This window comes from Phyllostomus discolor, chromosome 2 (genome assembly GCF_004126475.2).
Source record: "Phyllostomus discolor isolate MPI-MPIP mPhyDis1 chromosome 2, mPhyDis1.pri.v3, whole genome shotgun sequence".
Taxonomy (NCBI): domain Eukaryota; kingdom Metazoa; phylum Chordata; class Mammalia; order Chiroptera; family Phyllostomidae; genus Phyllostomus; species Phyllostomus discolor.
Genome location: NC_040904.2, coordinates 100,603,944 through 100,629,472, shown reverse-complemented (window position 1 = coordinate 100,629,472; position 25,529 = coordinate 100,603,944). Strand labels below are relative to the sequence as shown.

General features: G+C 38.5%; 1 protein-coding gene and 1 non-coding gene across 7 annotated transcripts in view; one reads left to right on the top strand and one right to left on the bottom strand.

Moving 5' to 3' along the window:
* Positions 1–1,168: 1,168 nt before the first annotated feature.
* The window catches only part of STXBP5L (syntaxin binding protein 5 like), a 335,631-nt gene continuing 311,270 nt past the window's right edge, over positions 1,169–25,529 (bottom strand). For all 6 annotated transcript variants that reach the window (XM_028505036.2, XM_036018147.1, XM_028505038.2 and 3 more), the window contains 5 exons: positions 23,393–23,753; positions 16,864–17,029; positions 12,843–12,954; positions 7,380–7,600; positions 1,169–6,772 (listed from right to left, as the gene is read on the bottom strand). In XM_028505036.2, the coding sequence (XP_028360837.1) occupies positions 6,731–6,772; positions 7,380–7,600; positions 12,843–12,954; positions 16,864–17,029; positions 23,393–23,753 (902 nt within the window). In that variant the 3' untranslated portion in view covers positions 1,169–6,730. The remainder of the gene's footprint in view (positions 6,773–7,379; positions 7,601–12,842; positions 12,955–16,863; positions 17,030–23,392; positions 23,754–25,529) is intronic.
* Positions 18,411–18,517, top strand: LOC114491300. The gene has a single exon (XR_003684078.1). It is a non-coding gene; the product is annotated as a U6 spliceosomal RNA (small nuclear RNA).

Below are 25,529 nucleotides of genomic sequence, written 5' to 3'. Positions count from 1 at the left end.
ATCTATGAAAGAAACAAATATGAGAGAGTGTTTATTATTGCAGGAATGTAAAGGCCTTTAAAACAAAGTTCAAAAGTCAAAGATAAAAAGTTGTAAAAATGACTTATTAGAAAAAAAACAAGAAAAGAAAAAGTTCTCATGAAAAAGTGATACCATCAAGACACTGAACACTTTAACTTAGGGGCTCGGGCATGAATGACAGAGAACCAGAAGGCATCCATGGCCCACGTGAGCCAAGTTAGCAAGTGGGGACCACAGGGCCTTGCCCCGAATGCTGAATGCAGCTATGTGAAGAGTGAGTGATTGTAATTCAAAGAAGGTGAAGAAGTAAATGGATCCTTTGAGAAAATTCTTGAAGGGAAACCCAGGTATGTTGATTTTATTGTATCTGTCTTTATATTTGTACTTCTAATAGAAAGACTAGGGTTAGTTTCTTGTTTTTTTTTCATTTTTATATGGAACCAAAGGTAGGGAAATTGTGGTGATGGGAAATTTTTCATTAGATAAATAGATGGATTTTGGAAAAATATAATTAGTTGACTAATCATAAGGCCACAGTGTAACCAGTGTAAAGAAAGTTCCTGAAGAGGCATTAACTGCAGTTGAAAGCCAGAGAAGAGCGTGCACACTTTCTGGGGAACTTTGGGAGGCAGTGGGTTAGGTGGGTTAATGAATGTTCATTATCACCACTAGGTGGTGGTATAAGCCCACAATAGCTTATTTTTTGCTACTGGGGATTAGCCTGAGCTTTAAAGAAAGTGAGGAAGTGAGATCTGAATGTTGAAAGTACATCTCATTCAGCCTCAGTTTATTATGCTGCCCTGTACTTACTCCACCAAAGATGAAATCAGTCAACATTCTCAAAAGTTGTCTGTAAAGTCTTCCAATAAAAAATTACGTATCTCCCCAATTTGATGGAAATTTTGAATGGCTATTTCTGCCCTTTTGGAGTTTAGGGAATTTGTGTTTAGTTTTACTCCTTTCTCTTTTTTAGTTCAAATATATATGGTGTACATTGCTCCCCCACCCACCTCCCTGCCTTTTTAGAACAATTATACTTTGCAAAACTATGGTTCACAGCATTGTAAATGAGGGTCTTACCTCTGTCCATATTTAATCTTGGCAAAAATCAGTAGTAGTTCATGACATGACAACATAAGAGAGCATCTATGTACAAACATATACAATTTTATTGATATCTCTACAGACTACAAGAATTTTAAGTATAGTCACAATTGCTGAGTGCAACAGAAAAATAGTAATTTGTCATTTTCTGAAAAGATGCAAAAATTCTGAGGATGAAAGAAAGATACATCAATGATATCATCGGTTTCTTATTTCCTAGAGTAAAACATCACATAATTAAGTACTAAAAATTATAGGTTATTAGAGATTTTGATCTTGTGTACACTTGTCCAAAACCACCACCTACTTTATTTTCTGACTTTGCAGTGAGAAGGGTGGGCCAAAACTAGAGGGGAGCAGTGTGAGAGGAGAGGACTCGCTCGAATTTTCTCACTGACTGTTGTGGCCTCAGACAGGCAGACGCTCCCTTTTTGAAGGCGAGAGCACTCTTTCAGGGGCACTGGAGGCCAGAGAGTGAGTTACAGGCATTCTTCTCCCCTTAAACACAGTCGAGTTCCTAAGAAAATGAATCCGAGTGGCCCTGGGAGCTAAGACGATAATCAAGGAAGAGCTGTTCTCCCCCCTCGCTGAGATCAAATTCAAGAAAATATACCTATCGCAGAACAGGCACCTGGTACCCATTTCTCCTCTGAACAAAGAATGAATAATAAATTTGGACCTAATTTAGTAAATGATTGTTTTGAGCATTTCTATTAAGAAACTATTGAGAATTAGTTTTCCACTTAGCTTTACATGCTGCTGAATTTTTTATGCTATTTCTGGTGTTCTGTGATGTCACATGTATAAGATAATCAAAGCCTAGATGTTTGAATTGGAATAATTAATGGCCAAGTCACAAAGGAGAAAACCACAAGGAGTTGTTATTAAGAGTTAATGGGGCACCATCTGGTCAGAGTTTGCACAGAACATTTGTTTTGGGTTGTGACATAAAATAAATAGCAGTCGAGCCATTGCTGCATCTCCTACGTCTCGCCTCCCCTGAACCCCGCAGAAGTGGGGCCCAGCACCAGCCAAGGTGAACTCACGGGCCTCCTTAGCTGCCATAAAACTGTGGTTATACAGTTTGGCTGGACACTGGAACCACGTTGGGGGCTTTCAAAAATACTGATGTTTGGCTCCCACTCTGAGAGATTTTGATAGAATTGGGAATTTTAAAAGTTCCTTAGGTGATTCTTATGAACAGCCAAGGTTGAAAATCACTTCCCTACCTAAATATGTAAATAAACGCACCCTTTCAGTGCTTGTGGTTCCTCATCAAAGCCTTTTCCACTTCGGCTTCCATGTTCCTCCTCACCCCCACATCCTTGCATCAGATCGGCACTTCCTCTCTCCCCTTCCCAAGTCAGACCTCACCTGGTCTGCATTTCATCCTTTCAGGGTTATGTTGTCTGTAAATATATATGCTAATCCTGCTACATGACGACCATGCTCCCCGGAATGGTGGTATCCCAGCATACTATGTACTGGCAAGTACTCAGGCACTGGGGGCAGTGTGTATATGACAGAGTACCTTGTCACACACCTGGCCCAGGCTACAAAGGGCCGAGGGGAGGATGCTGTGAAGGCTGCCGTGTTTCTCCCCCCAGGCGCAGAGCAGAGCCTGACAGGACTGTCTGAGTCCCTGTGGCACGGCCCCTCTGAATGAAAGTGGCGAGTTAAGATGTGGGCCCACAGGGGCAGGAATAATTGCACGGGTTTGCTCCTGGGTTATCCCAGGGATCCTGAACCAAGAAGCGGATTTTTAGTTTACATTTCTAGACCCTCTTCCTTTTCCCTCTGCCAAACATCTTACAACCAATTTCTCCAAGAGCTAATCCTAATTTTCTTCAACCAACCTAGGGCACATACATTTTTTTTCCTTGTTCAAAGCAACGGTCCCCCCTTAATGCAGGTAGCTGACAAATCGTACCTTTAGAACTAGACACGTGGGTCACGTGAAAGGACTCTGGCTGTGCTTGTGTTCCTTTGCAACCCCCTGAAGATCTTTGAGAAATAGAGACCTGGATTCTGATTTACTAGCTTGAGAATCATTCACAGGCGATAGATGAGATCTGAAAAACGTCTTTGTGACTGAGTTACAGGAAAACATCTCACTCAGCTACGTCGCTGTCCTTCCAAAGCTGGTCCGACAACGACCGTGAGGGTGGCCGGGATGCTAAGTCTGTGTCTCAGTGTAGTCTATGTAGGAAGCAAAATCAGTAGTGCTGCTTTTGTAAGGAATTAAAATAAACGATAAATCAGTCATCTTTCTTCCAAACCCCAGGGTCAATGGATGATTTCAGGATAGGAATTATTGCTTATTATTAGAACCAGAGAAACAAACATGTCTACCTTCCCACTGATGAACAGAATGCAAAGGCCCATTGTCTCCTGGGATAAGAAGGGCTCATCACCTGAAGGAGTTAGAGGGAGATAAAGTCAATCCGTAGAGACGGTGGTTTACAAGCCTTATTTTCTGATGCTACCTTGGCAGACAGAATGTAATTTTGATGCCAACTAGGCTCTGAGTCCTTTTCTCTATCATTGTCCAAGTTATTAAGAGTATTTTTCTTATGTTCTAAGATAGAGGCAAGACATTTAAAGAGTAGATAAGAGATATTTAAAGAATTACATGGATTAATAGTACTCATTTGCCAGAGACAGTGGTGCTGACGGTGATGCTGATGGGGGGGGTGGTGCACGCGTGCACGCGTGTGCTAAGGTGAGTGCAACGGAATAGAAAAGTTCAAAGAGAAAAATCACATCCACATTAGATTCTTATTATTGCTATCTCTTTGAATTATAAAAATAATTTTGATACAGTAAAACCTCATTAATTTGTATTCCACTAATCAGGAATTTATGGGATTAAGTTACCCTTACATTATGAAAGGGCTTATAAAAACAATATTGAAAGACACATTTAAAAAGAATCTCTTCTTTACAAGCATTTCAGAAGCACCTGTTTACTTCCAGTTGTGCTAACTTTTGATCTATTCATTAAAGCCAGAGTTTTAAGCACTTCTGTGAAGCACTCTCTTGTCCTTTTTGGTATTTTCTCTGTATGCTTTAAAATATTCTGTAACTGTTATTTTTCCACTGATTCATATAAGCTTTCTCCAAAATAGCATTTTATTGCATATTGAACCACACTTGTAATTTTGGGTATAATAATTTCTCTCGTTAAGACACTGTGCACTTATGACATTCAATTTTATACAAGACATATATTATATATTCACACTCAGCCTGTCTTTAAGTGATGTGGAACAGTGGCTTGCATTTGGGAGTAGTGTGGGCAATGGGTGGAGACGTTCGTGGTCGCCAGCACTCAGGGGCGGCTACTGGCATCTGGTGCGCAGAGGCCAGAGATGCTGCTGAACGTGCCGCAGTGAGGGTGCAGCGAGCAGCCCGCCGCGGAGTACCCTAGTGAAGAACAAGTCATCTCACGTCTTACTGGGCCTTCACAGACAGTCATTGAACTTAATGCCACTTTGAACTGAGTTTCATTGTTCTTAAAATAAACTAATATTTTAGATTTTTTTTAACATTTTTTAAAAATATAGAAATGATAAATTATCTATTCAGAAAAATCAGAAAACTGGGTCCTTGAAACTGATAGTGCACTGCAATCTGACTATCAGTGTTTCCCATATCCTAGTCTTCAGGTTCTTTATTATTCTTACCATATAATTTTATGAATCATGTTGTATTTCCAAGTTAGGTTTTGTTACCCCAAGGCTGTTCATGGGAGTCTGGAGAGATTCATGGAGAAGGTTTTATGAGAAATCAGGCGAATTCAAGGACACTGAGAAATGCCATCTGGGTACACATTTGCTGCTTCTTTCAAACATCTCTGCTCTTCTCAAAATTACTAAGAATATTTAAAGGAAGTACCACTTCAAACAAATTCACTAAAAATAAAAAATAATCTAAAAAACCCAAGAAATATTCAATACTATTTAATTGGCTATTAAAATAAACTGGCCTTTAGGAAAATGGTGGATTCTTAAAACACAGATACATATATATATATCTAGTAAGATCTTGATTAATTGAAATTCAATAAACCAAACTCATTAATTCTTTAAAAAAATTCTTTTCGAAGGAGCAACATATTATAGGATGAGTCCTAGCATCGGCATATATTGATTTCTACGACTTTTGACTCCTAGACTTACGTTAAATAGAGAGAGTAGGTGTGTTTGTTTTGTTTTGTCTCTAGTTGTCTGCTGAGTTATGAGAGATGCCTTTGACCCTGTTAAGGATATTCTTTATTTCATTTTGAAAACAGTTTTTAATAAGGAAAAGGTATTTGGTATTTACTGACAGAATCCTCTGGTTTATGACAAAATTACTGATTTTGTATTGTTCAACTCTCTGTGTATTTCTGTTGCGCATAATGGTGACTGAGGCCAGCATAGCAAAAACACTGCTATATTTTATAAAGATTTTCAATAAGTACTGAACCAAAATTATTTTCTAATGAAAGCCCTTGTTAGTCAGAAATGTAATAAATCAGAATCTCTTTCCCAAAACATTAACTGAGGTTTTACTGAATCATGCTAAAGAGAATGACCAGTTTGGTCTGTGTCAGGCTGCAAGAGCACCTTTGGATTGAAGACCCCACTGGGTTTGAACAGTAATATACTGTGTAATTGGCAGACAAGGATACAAATGGAGCATTAAAAATGTATCACTTTAGAAACAAACCAGAGTGTGTGAATTAAGTTCTCAAAGCTAACTGCATTGTTCTTGTAATCTAGTTTCCCCAAACCTGTCAGTCAACTCCCTTGCAGAGAGTAAAACTAGGCTGAAAAAATGCTTTGAGGTGTCCCAACCCTGCATCATTTGTGGCTAAAAATAGCAACTTGTCCTGAAAGTGATAGAAATGGAAATAATTGTGTTAGAAATAATTTACTATACCAGCAATACTTGATTGTGACTGAGAACTATCAACGATGTAAGATACTTTGGAGCGAGAGGAATGTTAGTCAGACTTTTGCCATCAGAATTTGATAATGTTTTAGTATAATTAAAATTATAGATGAGAAGAAAATTTGGTTTTGTTTTCTTTTCCTTTTCAGTTGGGTATGACAAATGTACTTGAAATGCACTGATAATTTCTAACGCAGATTTTTAAAACTGTCAGGTGTGGCCCATTTTATAAAAATAGTTTACCATTAATCTTTTTTTCTTCTATCACAACATGCTTTTTTTCTTTTCCTCTTAAGATGTTAATTTATCATGCAAAGATTTTTTTCATTAAGTGCATTAATGCTTTTGTTTGTACAGGGTTTTTTTTCAAATCAGGAGAACTCCCCGTAGTTCCTGAATATAAATCCTTAGCAAATGATGTGCCAAGATGATACCTCCAATCCACGTGGGAAAAGGCAAATTCAGCCATACCTCGGGATTCTAACCAGGGTTCCAGACTTTCGGTTGTACAGTGTCTCTGATAAGTCTCTCTTGTGATAACTTCAGATGGACTGTAATGGAACATTTTGTAGAAGAAACTGGTCTAGCAGTCGAATAGTGATGCTGGGAAAAGATTTGGTTTCCCTGAATCATGGTTTCTCAGAGCAGCCCCAGCTTCTTTAGGAGTTTAGAACTGGTACCATTTCTTATCCTTATATTTCAGCATTAACTGCAAAGAAAAAATAGTCGCTATTAGATGTTAAAAAAATCTTCAAAAGTGCCCATCAAACAAGCTCCTAATTAAGTTAATCATGAATATCTCAGTGTATCTTAAATCTTATAAAACGTCCTTAATTTTGTAAAACAATGGAAAGCAAATCAAGATGTAAAGACTCAGCTGACAGGAAATCACTTTTAATGACTGAGACACAAAGGAGTGTGTGGCTCCCAGCTGCCATGTCCTTCACACCTCCCGGGGCGAGCACATCCTCTGCCCACGCACCAGGTTAGCGCATGACGCACCAGGTTAGCGCATGACGCACCAGGTTAGCGCATGACGCACAAGGTGCATCAGCTGTATCAGCACTAACGGGTCATGCGCTTTTGAGTTACCCCAAAGATAATGAAGTATCAGTGTGTTATAGTATTCTCTAAAAAGTGTTTTTCTCCCAAATGCTGGGGGTAATGATGGTACTTATGCTGTAATGAGATTCACGTTACCTTGCCTCTGGCACAGGATGTTACAGCTGCATCTCTGTTTAAGCTTTCCTGTGCAGAGCCTGTATGTGTCCAATTATTACTGTATGAAGATGTCTATATTTTCTTAGGCAGTTTACCTCATGTGCATGTTTGGAAAATGCTTCTGCACTGGTCATCATGCCCGCAGTTTTCTCCTCCAGCTCTCCTAGCCTCTGCCCTCTCTCGTCCAGTGCGATCCGTGCGCGAGTCAGCTCTCCCATCACCCCGCCGGCAGCGCCTTTCACCCCTTCGATGCCACCGGGCCCAGGAATGTGTTGTGCGAGGCTGCGGGACGCTTTTCCTGCTGAAGCTTCCCCAACTGGGAATTCAAGTCATACCAATTTTAAACATTTGTCAGTCATTCAAATAGTCAAGTTTATCACCGAAGTAGTTATATTAAATTCTACTGCCATAATTCTCCAGTAAGAGACATAGTTGACCCTATCATAGATTTGGAGATATTAGCAACCCAAGAAAATGCCTATAAAAGAGATGGTGAGAGTTCCAGCCAAGATGGAGGCATAGGTAGAGACCCTTTGTTCCTTGCACAACCAAAAGGACAACCACCAATTTGAAATCAATAAACAACAAAAAGTGCCAGAAAATCAAAATGCATGGAACTACAACAACTAAGGAATTAAAAAAAAATTGACCAGAACAACCAGACCAGTAAGGTGGTGGACATGCTGGCCAACTCAGAAAAACAGGAGAAACACAGACATTGGGGGTGGGGCTGGCTGCCCAGCTTAAGGGGCCTAAGACGTGGCTGTGGGTTACAGCTGGGGTTGCCACTGTAGGAGAAACTCCCAGTCTCACAGGAGAGTTGGAGAGTCCATTGAAAAGTGAGCTACAGAGGAGCAGGCAGCCATTCCCTCTTTGGCCCCTCCCCCACAGGCAACACCAACGCACAGCAAGGAGGGTTGCCCACCCAGGTGAATACCTAAGGCCCCGCCCCTTACAACCTATCAGCTGCTCCAAGACAAAGAAATATGGCCCAAATGAAAGAACAGAGTAGAGCCTTAGAAAGAGAGCTAAGTAAAGAGGAGATCATCAACCTGTCTGATGGAGAATTTAAAGCCCTGGTAATCAAAATGCTCACAGAACTGACTGAGCTTGGTCAAAAAATGAAAAAACAAATGAGGGATACCCAAAGTGAAATAAAGCAGAATGTTCAGGAAACTAACAGTGACAGGAAGGAAAACTAGAACTCAAAGCAATGATTTGGAATAAAAGGAAAAAAATAAATATCCATCCAGATCAAAATGAAGAAACAAGAATTTGAAAAAGTGAAGAGACTTTTATAAACCTCTGGGACAACCTGAAGTGCTCCAGTATCCAACTTATAGGGGTGCCAGAGGAGAACAGGAACAGCAAGAAATTGAAAATTTATTTGAACAAATAATAAAGGAGAACTTCCCCAATCTGGTGAAGGAAACAGACTTCCAGGAAGTCTAGGAAGCCCAGAGAGTCTCAAAGAATTTGGACCCAAGGAGGAACACACCAAGGCACATCATAATTACATTAGCCAAGGTAAAAATGAAGGAGAAAATCCTAGAAGTAGCAAGAGGAAAGGAGACAGTTACCTACAGAGGAGTTCCCAACAGACTATCAGCTGATTTCTCAAAAGAAACCTTACAGGCAAGAAGGGGCTAGAAAGAAGTATTTGAAGTCATGGAAGGCAAGGACCTACATCCAAGATTACTCTATCCAGCAAAGCTTTCATGTAGCATGGGAGAGCAGATAAAGTGTTTCCCAGATAAGGTCAGGTTAAAGGAGTTCATCATCACCAAGCCCTTATTATATGAAATGTGAAAGGGGCTTATCTAAGAAAAAGAAGATAAAAAATATGAACAATAAAATGACAACAAACTTACAACTATCAACAAATGAACCTAAAAGAAAAGAAAAACGATGGAAACAAAAACTAAGCAAACAACTAGAACAGGAACAGAATCAGAGAAATGGACATCGCATGGCGGGATTTCAGTGGGGAGGGGAAGGGAGGAATAGGGAGGAAAAAGTACAGGGGAGAAGAGGCATTATTAGTAGGAATAAGGTAGACAGGGAGAGAGAAAAAATGGATGGGAAGCAGAGGACTCAAAGAACTTATATGTACAATCCATGGATGTGGACTAAGAGGGGGTAATGCTGGAGGGTTGAGGGGCAGGACAGAGGGGGGATATAGGGGGAAAAGTTGGGAAAAATGTAACAGTATAATCAATAAAAAATATTAAAAACAAAAAAAAACCCAAAAGTGACTGTGAGCAATATTGTTGCCATAGCCTTTTCTATGTGTGTGGATTCCATACAATATGGCATAATTACATTTTTTGGTTATTTTATTTTTTAATTATGGTTGACATACAATATTGTATTAGTTTCAAGGGTACAATGTAGTGATTTGACATTTATATATACCTTATGGACTGACCATCCTGATCAATGTAAATACATCTGACACCATACATAGTTATTAAAATGTTATTTGACTATATTCCCTATGCCATACTTTACATCCCTGTGGCTATTTTGATAACTAGTTTGATGACTGTCCATTTGTACTTCTTAATCCCTTCACCTTTTCCACCCAGTCTCCCATCTGGCCATGGCCAATTTGTTCTCTGTATCTATGAATTTGTTCACTTAAATTTTTTTTTAATTTACTTTTTCTTAGTCAGCTACTGCTTGTTTGAGGTTTTTGGATCTTTGATAGATTTGGGGAAAGCCTGCAGTGTGATCTGAGGCAGGCTGCTTCTAAGGGGGTGCCACTGGGAGAGGCTCAGGCCAGGCAGGTGAGTTGGGTGGGGCAGGGTCTCAGGAAATCACCAGGGCAGAGGAAGCAGTGTTTATCTGGTTGGTTAATGGAGAGCACAGATTTGGCGGGTGGGAGGGGAGCTCCCCAAAGAACAAGGTACTGAGAGCTTTTGTTCCTGGAGAGAGTTGCTCTGACCCCTGCCCCTTTAGCCCTCACCCTGAGGTTAGTCAAATTTAGTCCCTCCCCTAGGCCCCTGGTGCTTTTTGAGCTGTTTCCCCTGCGCTGGAGCATAGAGCTCATGGACTTTTGAGTGAGCGAGTCTGTGTACAAACACCTTAAGAGGCTCTCCTCAGTCTCCAGTAGCCCCCTGTCTGTCTCAGATGCAATGCCCACTGCTCTTCACACCCAGATGTTCTGGGGACTCTTCTTCCTGCTCCTGGAAGCCTGCGCTGGGGAGGCTAGTCTGGGGCTAGACCTCCGGCTCCTCAGGGGACCTCCATGACTGACCATTCCCTCCAGAGTCTTCACCACACTGTGGATGTGGGACCTGCCCATTCTGAGTCTCCACCCCTCCTACCAGTCTTGATGTGGCTTCTTCTTTATATTCTTAGTTATAGGAATTCTGTTCAGCTAGTGTCAGGTGGTTCTCAATGATGGTTGTTCTATAGTCTAATTGTAATTTTGATGCGATCATGGGAGGGGGTGAGGAGAGTTTACCTACTCTGCCATCTTGACAGGAAGCCCCATAACTGCATCCTTGATGTTGCCAAGTTGGGATGCTCACAATATAGGTGAACTCATATTTAACCCTCATGAGTGTCTGTTCCAATCTCAGGTCTGTTCTTTTGTCTAGGTTTTAGCCGGAGTCTTCATTCCAATGTTCCCTGTTTATCTTGCTATTGGCCTTTGTAGGCCTCAGTTGTTATTTTTAAATCTCTTGGGGGTTGTGTGTGTATATACGAGAGAATGGGGTATGTGCATGGTGGACATTAACACACAAATGTTTACACAAGACTTTATAACAGACAAAAAATTTACCTGTCGCTTACAAAGCTCAGTTTCATTTAATTTTAATGAAATAAACATTTTTAAATGGAAAAACAGCTTGTCTTGGTAAAAATTTAGTAAGCATTTCCAAGGAGGTAACATTAGGAATGGAATCTAGATCTACTTTTTAAAAATAAGAGACTTGTTGGAATATAATTCACATACCATAAAATTCATCCTTTTAGTCAGTGGTTTTTAGTGTGTTCACAGAGTGCTACAGCTATCAACATTGCCTAGTTCAGAATACTTTCACTGCCCTGAAGAAAGTCCATAGCCATTAGCAGTTGCTCCCCATTCCCTTCCTGCCCCAGTGCCTGGCAGCTACTAATCTACTTCCTGTTCCTGTAGAGCTGCCCATTTTGGACATTTTATATAAGTGGAATCAATAATATGACATGTGGCCTTTTTTGGTCTTCCTTCTTTAACATAACATGATGTTTTCCAGGTTCATCCATGTTATCCAGTTTCATGCCTTTTTTATATGGCTGAAGAATACTGAGTGTATGGAAGAACCTAGATCATTTGCATGGGTAAAAGTTTAAGAGAAAAGGTTTTTGATTGGTAAGATTAAATGGTGATGAGGTATTTTGAAAAACATTTCCTCCCCCACCCTTTTTAACCCCTCTCCCTTTTGGAATCCATTAGCCTATTCCATATATATATATATATATATATATATATATATATATGGGTCCTTTTTTACTTTGTTTGCTTGTTTTGTTTTTTAGATTTCACATATAAATAAAATCATGTAAGTGATATTATGGAATTTGTATTTCTCTGTCTGACTTACTTCCCTCAAGGTCCATCCATGTTGTTGCCAATGGCAAGACTTTATTCTTTTTTGGGGTTGAGTAATATTTCTATATGATATATTTGCAATTAACATTGACAGGATGTGCTAACTAATAAGATGTGATATATATATTATTATCACATTCATCTTATTATCTTATTCATCACAACTAGTATCTTATTCATCACAACTAATATAACATTTTTATCATCTTTATTATCACAACTAATAAGATGTGAGGTATATAGATTTACATCTTTACCCAATCGTCTCTCTCTGGATGGACACCTGGGCTGCTTCCGTATCTTGGTTACTGTGAATGATGCTGCGATGAATGTAGGGTGCATATATATTTCGAAGCACTATTTTGTTTTGTTTTTTGGATAAGTACCCAGAAGTGGAATTGCTAGGTTATGGGCAGCTCTATTTAAAAAAAATTAAAAAGGAGTATCTGTACTGTTTTCCATTGTGGCTGTACAAATTTATAATCCCACTAACAATGTATGAAGAAAATACATTTTTAGCTTCTTTCTAAAAATGTTCCTTAGTCTCTTTCTACTGCTTTCAATTATTGTTCATCAGAGTCTCATTGGTAGATATTAAAAGTAATTCATTCTGTAGCACTGATGAACCTTGTGTTCTGAATAAAGAATCTGTTTTTTTTAGCAGTGGTTAAAGGCAGACTGATTCAAAAATGTTTTTTTTCCAGACTTTAGTAATTAAATGTCTTTACCATGGCTTGCAGGCATAATCTACCTGCAAATGACACATTTATTAGCCTACTCATTATTTGTGTGAACTTTATTTTCTGTTTTTGTTATGCTACTTCCTACTACAAAGTGATCAATTTTATTCAAAAGCAAAATAATCTAGTCTAGAATTTGAAGTCACATATTACATTAAGTTACACACAGTACAGTCTTCTGTTTTGTGATATAAATTTATGATCAAGAGTTTACTCACAGAGCTCTTCTCTATCAAATGTCTGTCCACTTCCACCAAACAGTCCCTTTAGAAAACCTCTGTTTTGAGCTTCTGGTGTTTCTATGGGAGTAAACAAATCTCCCAGCATGTCCTGTATCAAATAAAATAAATAAATCAATAGATCAAAAGAAAACATTGTGATTGTTAGAGCACATTGTGAAGACAATTTTTTTATTGTTGTTCAAGTACAGTTGTTTCCATTTTTGCCCCACCATGCCCTCCTGCCTCACCCATCCCTGCCTCCCACCCTTGATCCTACCCCCCTTTGGCTTTGTCCATGTGTCCTTCACACATGTTCCTTGATGACCCTTCCCCTATTTCTCCCATTATCCCTCGCTCCCCTCTCCTCTGATTACTGTCAGTTTGTTCTTTATTTCAATGTCTCTGGTTATATTTTGCTTGCTCGTTTGTTTTGTTGATCAGAGAACTAAACATGGAACTGCCTTTTGACCCAGCAATTTCACTGCTAGGACTATACCCTAAGAATCCTGAAACACTAATTCAAAGAACCTATGCACCCCAATGTTCATCGCAGCACAATTTACAATAGCCAAGTGCTGGAAGCAACCTAAGTGCCCACCAGTAAATGAGTGGATAAAAAAAACTATGGTACATTTACACAATGGCATACTACCCAGCAGAAAGAAAAAAGGAGCTCCTTCCCTTCACGACAGCATGGATGGATCTGGAGAGCATTATGCTAAGTGAAATAAGCCAGGTGGTGAAAGACAAACACCATATGATCTTACCTATATGTAAAAAGACAGTTTGCTTTCCATATTTTTCTGGTGATTTTTTTTCTTTCCCCCAGTTTACTACACTTGGTTTATTCCCCTTTTTGTCCTATTACATTTTTTCCCTAACTCTCTACTCCTTATTAAACCTAGCATAAAAACACCCAGGTTTAAACACTTCTTCAGGTTTTTATTTCCTTATGAAGATTCCCATGTCATGTAAAACTTACATTCAATAAATTTGTATGCTTTTCCCTTGTTAACCATTTTTTTTTTGTTACAGGAGTCCCAGCCAAAAGCTTGGAAGGCTTAAGGAACATGGTGTTTTTCCTTCCCTGCACAGGCTTGGAAGAGTTCCTTGTTGATTAGATTTTGTTTCAAGTACGCCTATAATTGAGCTGCTGGTTCTGGCATTGGAAACTGCAAGAATATTCCCAATCACAAGCAAGTGGGAAGTTGCTGGTGATTTTTGCTTTGCTCCTGGTTCTATCTCTGGCATTTCTTTCCCCTTCTTTTCCATGCCTTCTTTAATAACTGACATCCTAAAATTTTCATTTTTCTGTGCTCTTTTCCCTTTATACTCAGAAAGCATGGGAAGATAATATGTTCATTCTAGGGTTAATTTTCACCTGATCAATGACTGTCAAGTTAGACTTCTGGTCCTTTTCAATTACTGTAGCCTCTGTGTTCCTGATCCCTCTCCTAAACCAAGCATGGAGTGCCCTGTGAAATGGGAAGCCTTTGGTGGTATATGGAGAAAGGTTGGATTTATTTTTATATCAATCACAAATTTATTAAATGGCTCAAGATAATTTAAATGGGTGAAATAGGCAGCCACTACCTGGTGAGGTGCAATTGTTCTCAATATTTGGTGTGCTTTAGAATAACTGAAGAAAAATCTTGTTAGAAACACAGATGTTCAAGCTTTATTCCATGCATACCAAATCAGAATCTATAAAGACATGCTCTGGTTATCTATATTTTAAATTTGCTCTCCAAGTCTTTCTAAAGCTGATCAAAATTTAAGAACTATCAATATGGAGAAAGGAACTACAACCAGAAATCAGGACATCTGTGACCTAATACCAGTTTGCTTGTGAACTTGCAGCATGACTTCATCTTCATCACCTCCCGTCGTCTCTGCTCCCCAGACCAGTACTCTTCCTTAATCCTTTCTCTTTGGAAATGGCAGTGGTAGTATACCATCTAATTAGTTCCCCAAGCCAGAAACCCAAAAATAGTTATTAATTCCTCCCTTTCCCTCACTCCTACCTCTAATAACCCTCCAATCCAACTGATTACACTTCTAACCTATTGAATTTGCTGACTTTTCTCCACCCTCACTGTTGGCTGCTGTATTTCAAGCCACTGTTATTTGGGGCATACAATTATTTTAAAAAGCCTCCTAATTGTTCTCCCTACCTTCAGTCTTAATTCCTCAAAACCACTTGCCATACTGCAATCAGAATATTATTTTCAATAAACAAATTCACTAAATCTTTTAAAAATTTTATTTATTTATTTTCAGAGAAAGGGGAAGGCAGGAAGAAAGAGAGGGAGAGAAACATTGATGTGACAGAGATACATGGATTGGTTGCCTCCTGCAGGTCCCCAACCACCACCCACAAGCCAGGCGTGTGCCCTGACCATGGGAATCAAACAGGCACCTTTTGCCCTGTGGCGTGATGCCCAACCCACTGAGCCACACCAGCCTGGGTTGAATTTGCCAAATCTTTTAAATGACTTCCTGTTGACTTCCTGTTGCTCTTGGGATAAATGCCACATTCCTTAATGAGTTTGCAAGGTGCTCCAAGCTCTATTCTTGACTAATTCTCCAACACCATCCCTCTACTCTTTTCAATTCCCAAGTCTGAACTTTGTCGGTAGTTTTCTGAACCTCTGGGCTTTCACATGGCAATACTTAGTCAAGAGTATCATGATGGCCTTGACTGCCATGGCTCCATGGGTTGGGCATCGTCCGGCTAACCAAAGGTCGCAGGTTTGACTCCTGTCAGGGGCACATGCTTGGGTTGCTGGCCAGGTCCCATGTTGGAAGTGAGCCAAAGGCAACCATCACTGTTTCCCTCTATTCCCCCTCTCTAAAAATAAATACATAAAATCTTTTAAAAAAAGAATAAATTTACCATTTCCATCCCCAGCCATCCATTCTCATGGGTAAACTATTCCCCCTTCATAATCCTTTCTAACTAGCCCCTCCCTCTGTTCCTCAGCCTGGGGGCCCCCTTTACACATCTCCCCAGAACCGGCATGGCCATCTATAGACAGACAGCCTCTCCAGAGAGTATTGGAGTTGTCAGTTTGCTTCTCTCTCCCTCCACACCTGCAGATAGGGATTGTATCTTCTTTATTATTTCATTCCTAGAGCTTAGCCAAGTACCAGGCAAACAGTAAAAACTCAATAAATATTTGTTTAATAATGACAATAAAATTTATTATTATTTATTTTTACAACTTACTACATTCTAGAGACTGTGCTCAGTGCTTTATATGAATTCCTCCTTAATTCTCACAATAATACTCTAAGGTAGAGCATACAGGTAGGTTAAGTAAAATACCCCAAGTTATACAAGTGGGCAAAACAACTGAAATAGTTCAGAGCTTGTACTATTAACCTCTGTGTTATAATGGATGGATATTGGTTTTATTATTTGTAAAGTGAGGGGATTGAACCAGTAGAATTTCTAAGATATTTTCAAAAATTTTGTGAGCACTTTTACTTGCCCAAGGTTACATAGGTTTTTATATTTATTCTGTTCCTAGGCTCTGCTTATCTGTTATGATGAAATTCAAATGCCCAAATGCCCAATTCTAACCCACAGAATAAATATGTATTTATTTTATATGGCTCTTAACTATATTGTTTTCTTCAAAAAATGTCCAAGAACTCCCTGAATTATAAGCAAAGTTTTTGTGTGTGCATACATATTCTCTACCTGGGAGGGAGGGTGTATCATCTTTCAGAGCATTCTCCACAGGCAAAAAACAAAACAAAGCAAAACTCAATAAACAAAAATTAACCACTAATATGCATAGTCTTCATATTTTCCTCTCTTTTTTTTTTTCCTGTGTATACCTAGAACTGCACTAGAACTTGTTTAGATTCACAGTGATAAAGTAACATTCAGATATATTCTAGAAAAGCGTATTTATTGCTTGGTCCAATAATACTTCAGCTTTTGGATATCTCTCATTCTCTTTCTTTTTACAACTATTCCAATGATTTTTTCATAAATGGCCGGACCTACCTGTAGATTATCACACATCTCCTGGCTGTATGTTAACCGCTGAATTTCAGTCGGAGAGACGAGGTATAATGCCTGTCCTTCGTTGGTGAAACAGAATGTCCGTGCTATCCGCATGTCTGTCAGTGGCAGATAATTAACATCCAACATTGGGCGGAGACTAGGTAGGCTGCATGGAAAAAAGCAAATCCATATTTCATATTCAAATTGTTGGAAGCTTTTAATTTCTCTATAAAATTTGCAAATCCTTAGAGAAAAACAATTATGTTGATATCACTATTTTATGGTTGTTTCTTTTTAATCTCTTGAAGTCTCAGAGTTAATAAACTGACTTTGATATATAATCATATACACAAAAAGCATGGGCACAGTTCTTCTGTCTTAATCTATCTAGATACTTAGCAGATGTCCTTGAAGATTGACTAAATGCAGTGGCCAGCAATTTCAGGATACTTTTTGCAGCTTTTCATAGGTTCCTATGATATGGTTATAGTCTAATTATGATAGAAACACTGCTGCTAGAAAGTGCCTAATTGCATACTGGGTCTTTTAAGGCAAAATTCCTGAGTCTGAGGATGCAATGCACTGATGGATACATGGAGTAGGTCCAGTTCACTGTGCTTGGGGATGGAGTGCCCTTGTTTCCCTTTCCTTTACCCCTCTATACACAGGAAATGAAAAGTTACCAATGACTTAGGGCACCTGCACCGAAGGCGTGATTAATAAATAAGCACAGCCAGGGCTGAAAGGGAAGGAGAATAAGTTTTAAATAGATGAGAATTTGGATATTCATCCAAATGAATATCCCCAATCTCCAGTGTCTTACCAAATGGCTATGTGCTTATCCCAATGTTGTAGCCAATGATTTTGCTTAAATCCATCAGACTGTCCCTTTGGATACTGTCATTAGAGCCAGTTTAACAAACTACTGAAGAAAACCAGTCTCATTACTTTTAAATCATACCTCTCATGCCAAAAGGAAAAAAATAGACTTTTAATTATATCTCAAACTTTGGAATCATCCTACTAATCCCAGTATGCACAATGATTTTAAATTATTCCAGATCATAAAATCAGCAACTTGAAAAAATAGAGCTAATTTCTTATATCAAAGTAGCTTATACTTACAATTTAAATCCTAGAACCTTACCATAGGAAATGGGACCTGAAATATGTACTGTTGGAATGAGCTTTTCATGAGGTTCTAGCACTGTGCTGTCCAATGTAGTGACAGCGAGCCACACATGTCTAGTGAGCAGCTGACATATGGCTCGTCTGACTTGAGATGTTCTGTAAGTGTAAATTATATACTAGATTTCAAAGACTTAGAATGAAAAAATGTTAAAAAGTATATGTTATGGCATTTCAAGCTCCTTAGGGCACAAGTCCAAAACAAAGCCAGTTAAGTAGACACCCATGATAGATTCAGTCAAGTTAATGCGTGATGGTGGAAAGAGGTTAATTTATTAACATATGTAAAATGGAGGATGCAAATCTATTTTCTATGTCCTAGGGAAGCTATAAGGATCAAATTAAATTCTGTATGTACAGTGCTCACTTTGGCAGCACATATACTAAAATTGGAATGATACAGAGAAGATTAGCATGGCCCCTGTGCAAGGATGACACACAAATTTGTGAAGCATTCCATATTTTTAGAAGGCCAAATAAGAAGCTTCTCAGACAAAAGAAGTCTAAAAGAATACACCTCCACTAAACCAGCTCTGCAAGAGATGCTAAAGGGACTGCTTTAAGGAAAGAAAGGAAAAGAGAGAGTGAGAGAGGAACACACGTACATAAAAGGTAATGAGTAAGTACCTATCAATAATAACCTTAAACGTAAATGGATTAAATGCTCCAATCAAAAGACATAGAATAGCTGATTGGATAAGAAAACATGACCCACACATACGCTACCTACAAGAGACTCACCTCAGGATAAAAGACCTGCACAGGCTGAAAGTGAAGGGCTGGAAACAAATTTTCCAAGCAAATGGACAGGAAAAAAAAGCCGGGGTTGCAATACTCATATCAGACAAAATAGACTTCCAAAAAAAGGACCATAAAGAGAGACTCAGAAGGTTATTTCATAATACTCAAGGGAAGAATCCATCAAGAAGACATAAATATTGTAAATATATATGCACCCAACATAGGAGCACCTAAATACATAAAGAAAATCTTAGAGGACTTCAAGAAAGATATTGACAGCAACACAATTATAGTGGGGGATTTTAACACCGCACTATCAACAATGGACAGATCTTCCAAACAAAATATCAACAAAGATACTGTGGCATTGAACAATACCCTAGATGAAATGGGCTTTGCTGATATATACAGAACCCTCCATCCCAAAGAAGCTAAATACACAGTTTTTTCAAATGTACATGGAACATTTTCAAAGATTGACCACATGATAGGACACAACACAAGCCTCAACAATTTCAAAAAAATTGAAATCATACCAAGCATTTTCTCAGATCACAAGGGACTGAAACTAGAAACCAACCCCAAGGAAAAAAACCCAAAACACTCAAATTCATGGAGATTAAATAGCATGCTATTAAACAATGAATGGGTCAAGAATGATATTAGGGAAATCAAAAGGTTTCTGGAAACAAATGAAAATGAACTCACAACAACCCAAAACTTATGGGACACAGCCAAGGCAGTCCTGAGAGGGAAGTTCATAGTGATACAGGCCCACCTAAAAAAGTTAGAAACATTTCAAACAAACAACCTAACCCTACGTCTACAAGAACTCGAGGAACAACAACAAAGACAGCCCAGAGCAGCCAGAAGGAAGCAAATAACCAAGATCAGAGCAGAATTAAATGACATAGAGACTAAAAGCACAATTCTAAAGATCAATGAATCCAAGAGCTGGTTCTTTGAAAAGATAAACAAAATCGACAAACCTTTAAGCAGACTCATCTAGAAAAAAAGAGAGAAAACCCAAATAAACACAATCAGGAATGAAAGAGGAGAGATTACAACAGATACCACAGAAATACAAAGGATTGTAAGAAAGTACTACAAAGAACTGTATGCCAAGAAATTTGAAAACCTAGATGAAATGGACACATTTCTAGAAAAATATAATCTTCCAAAACTCAATGGAAAAGAAGCAGAAAGCCTGAACAAACCAATAACAGCAAAAGAAATTGAAGCAGTAATCAAAAAAATCCCAACACACAAAAGCCCTGGACCAGATGGTTTCACAGGAGAATTCTACAAAGCATTTAAGGAAGAGCTAACCCCTATCCTTCACAGACCATTTCAAAAAATCCAAAAAGATGGAAGACTCCCAAACTCTTTTTATGAGGCCAACATCACCCTAATTCCAAAACCAGATAAAGACACAACAAAGAAAGAAAACTTCAGGCCAATATCGCTGATGAACATTGTCGCTAAAATCCTCAACAAGATACTGGCAAACCACATCCAACAGTACATTGAAAAGATCATACACCATGACCAAGTGGGATTCGTTCCAGGGATGCAAGGATGGTACAATATTTGAAAATCAGTAAATGTAATACATCACATAAACAAAATCAAAGTAAAAAACCACATGATCATATCAATAGATACAGAAAAAGCATTTGATAAGGTACAGCACCCATTTATGATAAAAACACTCAGCAAAGTGAGAATAGAGGGAACCTTCCTCAACATAATAAAGGCCATATATGAGAAACCTACAGCCAACATTATACTCAATGGGCAAAAATTAAAATCTTTTCCACTAAGATCAGGAACAAGACAAGGATGTCCACTTTCACCACTTCTATTCAATATAGTACTGGAAGTTTTAGCCACAGCAATCAGACAAGAAAAAGAAATAAAAGGAATCCAAATTGGAAAGGAGGAAACAAAACTGTCACTGTTTGCAGATGACATGATAGTGTACATAGAAAATCCTATAGACTCCACCAAAAAACTGCTTGACCTAATAAATGAATTTGGCAAAACAGTGGGATACAAAGTCAATATCCAGAAATCAAAGGCATTTCCGTACACCAACAATGAAACAGCAGAAGCAGAAATCAAGAAAAAAATCCCATTTGAAATAGCAAAAAGAAAAATAAAATACCTAGGAATAAACCTAACCAAAGAGGTAAAAGACCTGTATTCAGAAAACTACATAACACTGAGGAGAGGAATCAAGGAAGACACAAACAAATGGAAACAAATACCGTGTTCATGGATTGGAAGAATTAATATCATCAAAATGTCCATACTACCAAAAGCAATTTACACATTCAATGCAATAGCTATTAAAGTACCAATGGCTTATTTCACAGACATAGAACAAACGCTTCAAAAATTTATATGGAACCATAAACGACCCCGAATAGCTGCTGCAATTTTGAGAAAGAAGAGTAAAGGAGGAGGGATCACAATACCTGACACTAAACTATACTACAAGGCCACTGTAATCAAAACAGCCTGGTACTAGCATAAAAACAGGCACATGGACCAATGGAACAGAACAGAGAGCCCAGAAATAAACCCAAGTCTCTACGGTCAATTAATATTTGACAAAGGAAGCAGCAACATAAAATGGAATAAAAATAGCCTCTTCAACAAATGGTGTTGGGAGAACTGGACAGCTACGTGCAAAAAAATGAAACTCGAGCACCAACTTACACCTTATACAAAAATAAATTCAATGTGGATAAAAGACTTAAATATAAAATGTGACACCATTAAAGTCCTAGAAGAGAACATAGGCAGGAAAATCTCAGATATTTCACGCAGAAACTTTTTTACTGACATGTTTCCTAGAGCAAGGGACATAAAGGAAAGAATAAACAAATGGGACCTCATCAAAATAAACAGCTTTTGCACAGCTAAAGAAAACAGTATCAAAATAAAAAGAGAACCAACTGTATGGGAAAACATATTTGCCAATGATACCTCAGACAAGGGTTTAATCTCCAAAATATATAAAGAACTTATACGACTCCACTTTAAGAAGACAAGTAACCCAATTAAAAAATGGGCAAAGGACTTGAACAGACACTTCTCCAAGGAGGACATACAGAGGATCCAAAGACACATGAAATGATGTTCAATATCGCTAGCTATCAGAGAGATGCAGATTAAAACCACAATGAGCTGCCACTTCACACCAGTCAGAATGGCCATCATAAACAAAGCAACAAACAACAAGTGTTGGAAAGGCTGTGGAGAAAAGGGGACCCTAGTGCACTGTTGGTGGGACTGCAGACTGGTACAACCACTATGGAAAGCAGTATGGAACTTCCTCAGAAAACTAAAAATGGATCTGCCTTTTGACCCTGCGATTCCACTGCTGGGACTCTATCCTAAGAACACTGAAACACCAATACAAAAGAACCTTTGCACCCCGATGTTCATAGCAGCACAATTTACAATAGCTAGGTGCTGGAAGCAACCTAGTTGCCCATCAGTAAATGAATGGATCAAAAAACTATGGTACATTTACACAATGGAATTCTATGCAGCAGAAAGAAAGAAGGAGCTCCTACCCTTTGCAACAGCATGGATGGAGCTAGAAAGCATTATGCTAAGCGAAACAAGCCAGGCAGTGAAAGACAAATACCACATGATATCACCTTTAACAGGAACCTAAACAACAAAACAAAGAAACAAGCAAAATATAACCAAAGACACTGAAATAGGAGACAGACTGACGGTGACCAGAGGGGAGAGAAGAGGGAATTTCAGGGGGCAATGGGTAGGGTTTACAGGAACAAATTTAAAGGACACATGGAAAAAAACTAGGGGTGGGGGGTAATGGGAGGGATGTAGGGAGGGTTGGGTGGGTGGGCTGGAATGGGAATAAATGGGAGAAAACTGTACTTGAACAATGATTAAAATAAAATTTAAAAAAATTCTGTATGTACAATTCTTGTGTGGACTATGAAACCTAATAAAAATAACATTTCATTTATTTTCCTTATAGATTATTCATCTTTATATTTCCATGCCTAGCATAGCTTCTGGGAGATAACATATCCTCAAGAAATGTTTGCTGAATGAATGTGTGCAAGACTGGAAAAAATCACTCTTTTCTTAGATTCCTTAATGCCAATCAAAATATATATGTCATTCACAATGGAAAGCACTTTTTTTATTTAAAGATTTTATTTATTTATTTTTAGAGAGGGAAGGGAGGGAGATAGAGAGAAAGAGAGAAACATCAATGTGTGGTTGCTGGGGCTTATGGCCTGCAACCCAGGCATGTATCCTGACTAGGAATCGAACCTGCGACACTTTGGTTCGCAGCCCGCCCTCAATCCACTGAGCTACGCCAGCCAGGGCTGGAAAGCACTTTTAGCTAAAGGAAAAAATGAAAATCCTACACTTTCTCAAAGTGTAGAACAATAAAACATTAAAAAATAAAAGCAGCAAGGATCTCAGGTCACTTCTGGATAACACACATCTTGTGTGTTACAAGTACATTTTACATGCACTTTTCAGAATTGTACCTCGTTGGCACTGCTGTAATTAACAGATAATTTATAGAGAAGGCAAGTACCTCATTATCATGATATGCCCATTGGCACAAAAGCATGCCAGGCAGGCACTGTTACACATGACCACTACATCTGCTTGCAGTAGAAAAGATGTCTCGGTGATGTTATGAACATAAAGGCAAGTCTGAGAAGGCAGTGAGTAAACTTTGGCTTGTTTTTCTGAGCAGATTATTGTATACTGATGATCTCCTATTTCTTGTGACAGAGAGGGACAGTTTACGACCAGTTTCCTTCTCCAAGATTTCTCATTTTCATCTGCGTTGTTTGGGTCCCTCCAAACTTCATATGATGGTTGCATTAGTCCACCAGTTCGATCCATACAGGAGAATGTTAGCACAGCTCCTTTCAATGACAGGAATGTACCTATAAAAACAATTTCATATCATTGGCATGTGAAATTCTTTCTAAAACAGCTGTTATTTATTATAGGCAATAAATGTTTTCTATTATGATAATTTATATCTATCATAACACTCAGGAAATATACATAAATAAGTAGATTTGTGAGTTTATCAGTTACAATAATTTGGAATTATAGAATGTTAGTTCTAACAGGAGCCTAAGACATCAACTTGTCCAATGCTCTCATTATATTAATAAGAAAATGGAGACGCCCAAAGATGGTGAAACTTGGGTCAGGTTACACAGCAAGTTAGTGACTGAGTCTGGACTGGAACTCAGGTTTCCTGATTCTTAATCCAGTGTTCCTTCTTTATACTACATAGTTTCCTTTAAAATCCTTTTTTAAAAAGCAAATTTTAGAAAATGCATAGCTGTTTTTATCCTCGCCCAAGGACATGCTTACTGATTTTAGAAAGAGGGGAAAGGAGGGAGAGAAATATCAGTGTGAGAGAGAAACATCAATTAGTTGCCTTTCTCATATGGCCTGACCAGGGGCTGAACCTACAACCCAGGCGTGTGCCCTGAGTGGGAACTGAACCTGAGAACTTTCAGTTTATGAGACGATTTTCTAAACAACTGAGCTACACTGGCCAGGGCAAAAAAGCATAATTTTCGCTTACTGAAATAACTTATACTGAAAAAATAATCAAGCCATCTGATTCCACTTATTTCATAGACTCATTAACTAGAGAATGCTTTTTTTCTTCTGAAATTGAACATTCAGAATAAATGTCGTGAACTTTTACCAGCTAGAATTCAGGCTAGCAATTTTGATTATATGGAACAAAACACACAAACTACCTTTGGCTCTTGGGCAGGCTAACCCACTTTTATACCGAAAAGAGATTTACTCACCTGCATTCTCAAAGGTTGAATATCCCTGACAGACAGATTACTACCTATGGGTGATTTTTACCAGTCCCAGGAGACAGGATACTATAAAGCTTAGCAGGTAACTTGGAATACATTTACCTTTGGACATTTCCAGACTCCCCCTTAAGCAATGCCCTAACAGCTGATATTCTGCCTTTGTCCTTTGACATTATGTAGTGAGAGCAAGAAGGTTATTCAGGCTAATAGGCTGCAAGAGTGTATATGTGACAGAGACATGAAAAAGAAAGGGTGATATATAAAAATACATTCCATTTAGAAAGTACTTTATAACTTGTAGTACTTAAAATTTATCAACTCCAAAATAACATGTTTAGATGATTTCTCATCTTATTTTAAAACCAGAATTTGTGGCCTGCGGATGTTTTGCAAGGTAACTGAAGAGGATAAGAGAGCAGAGGTTTAGGCACTTCAGTCTGAGGATCAAGGTAGAAAGAAGCCAGCTCTCCCAACCTCCCATGAAGAAAAAATAATGCCAAAAGCCATGATGAATGATTTAATTAGAATTAATCTAGAATTGACCCTTCTATAAAACCACATTTCCGTAACTACCTGCCAAGAGAAAACTTTTCTAAGTATATCTCAGCATCCTCAATTTAGAGATAGACTAAAGTAGGTTAAAGAGACAAGAAACTTACATTTTTAATCCATTTTACTTATACCTGACACTTACAAGCTATCAGTATCAAAACAGCAATTTCTTAATAAGCTGCTCTTGCCAAAACAGCTGCTTTGTTTCCTAATTTGTGGTGAAAAAGGCTTTGTTTATATTCTGTTCATTAGGTTTTTACAGGGTGTTAAGTTTTCCCAACAATGTGTTATTGATCTTGATAACTCTGCCTTTAT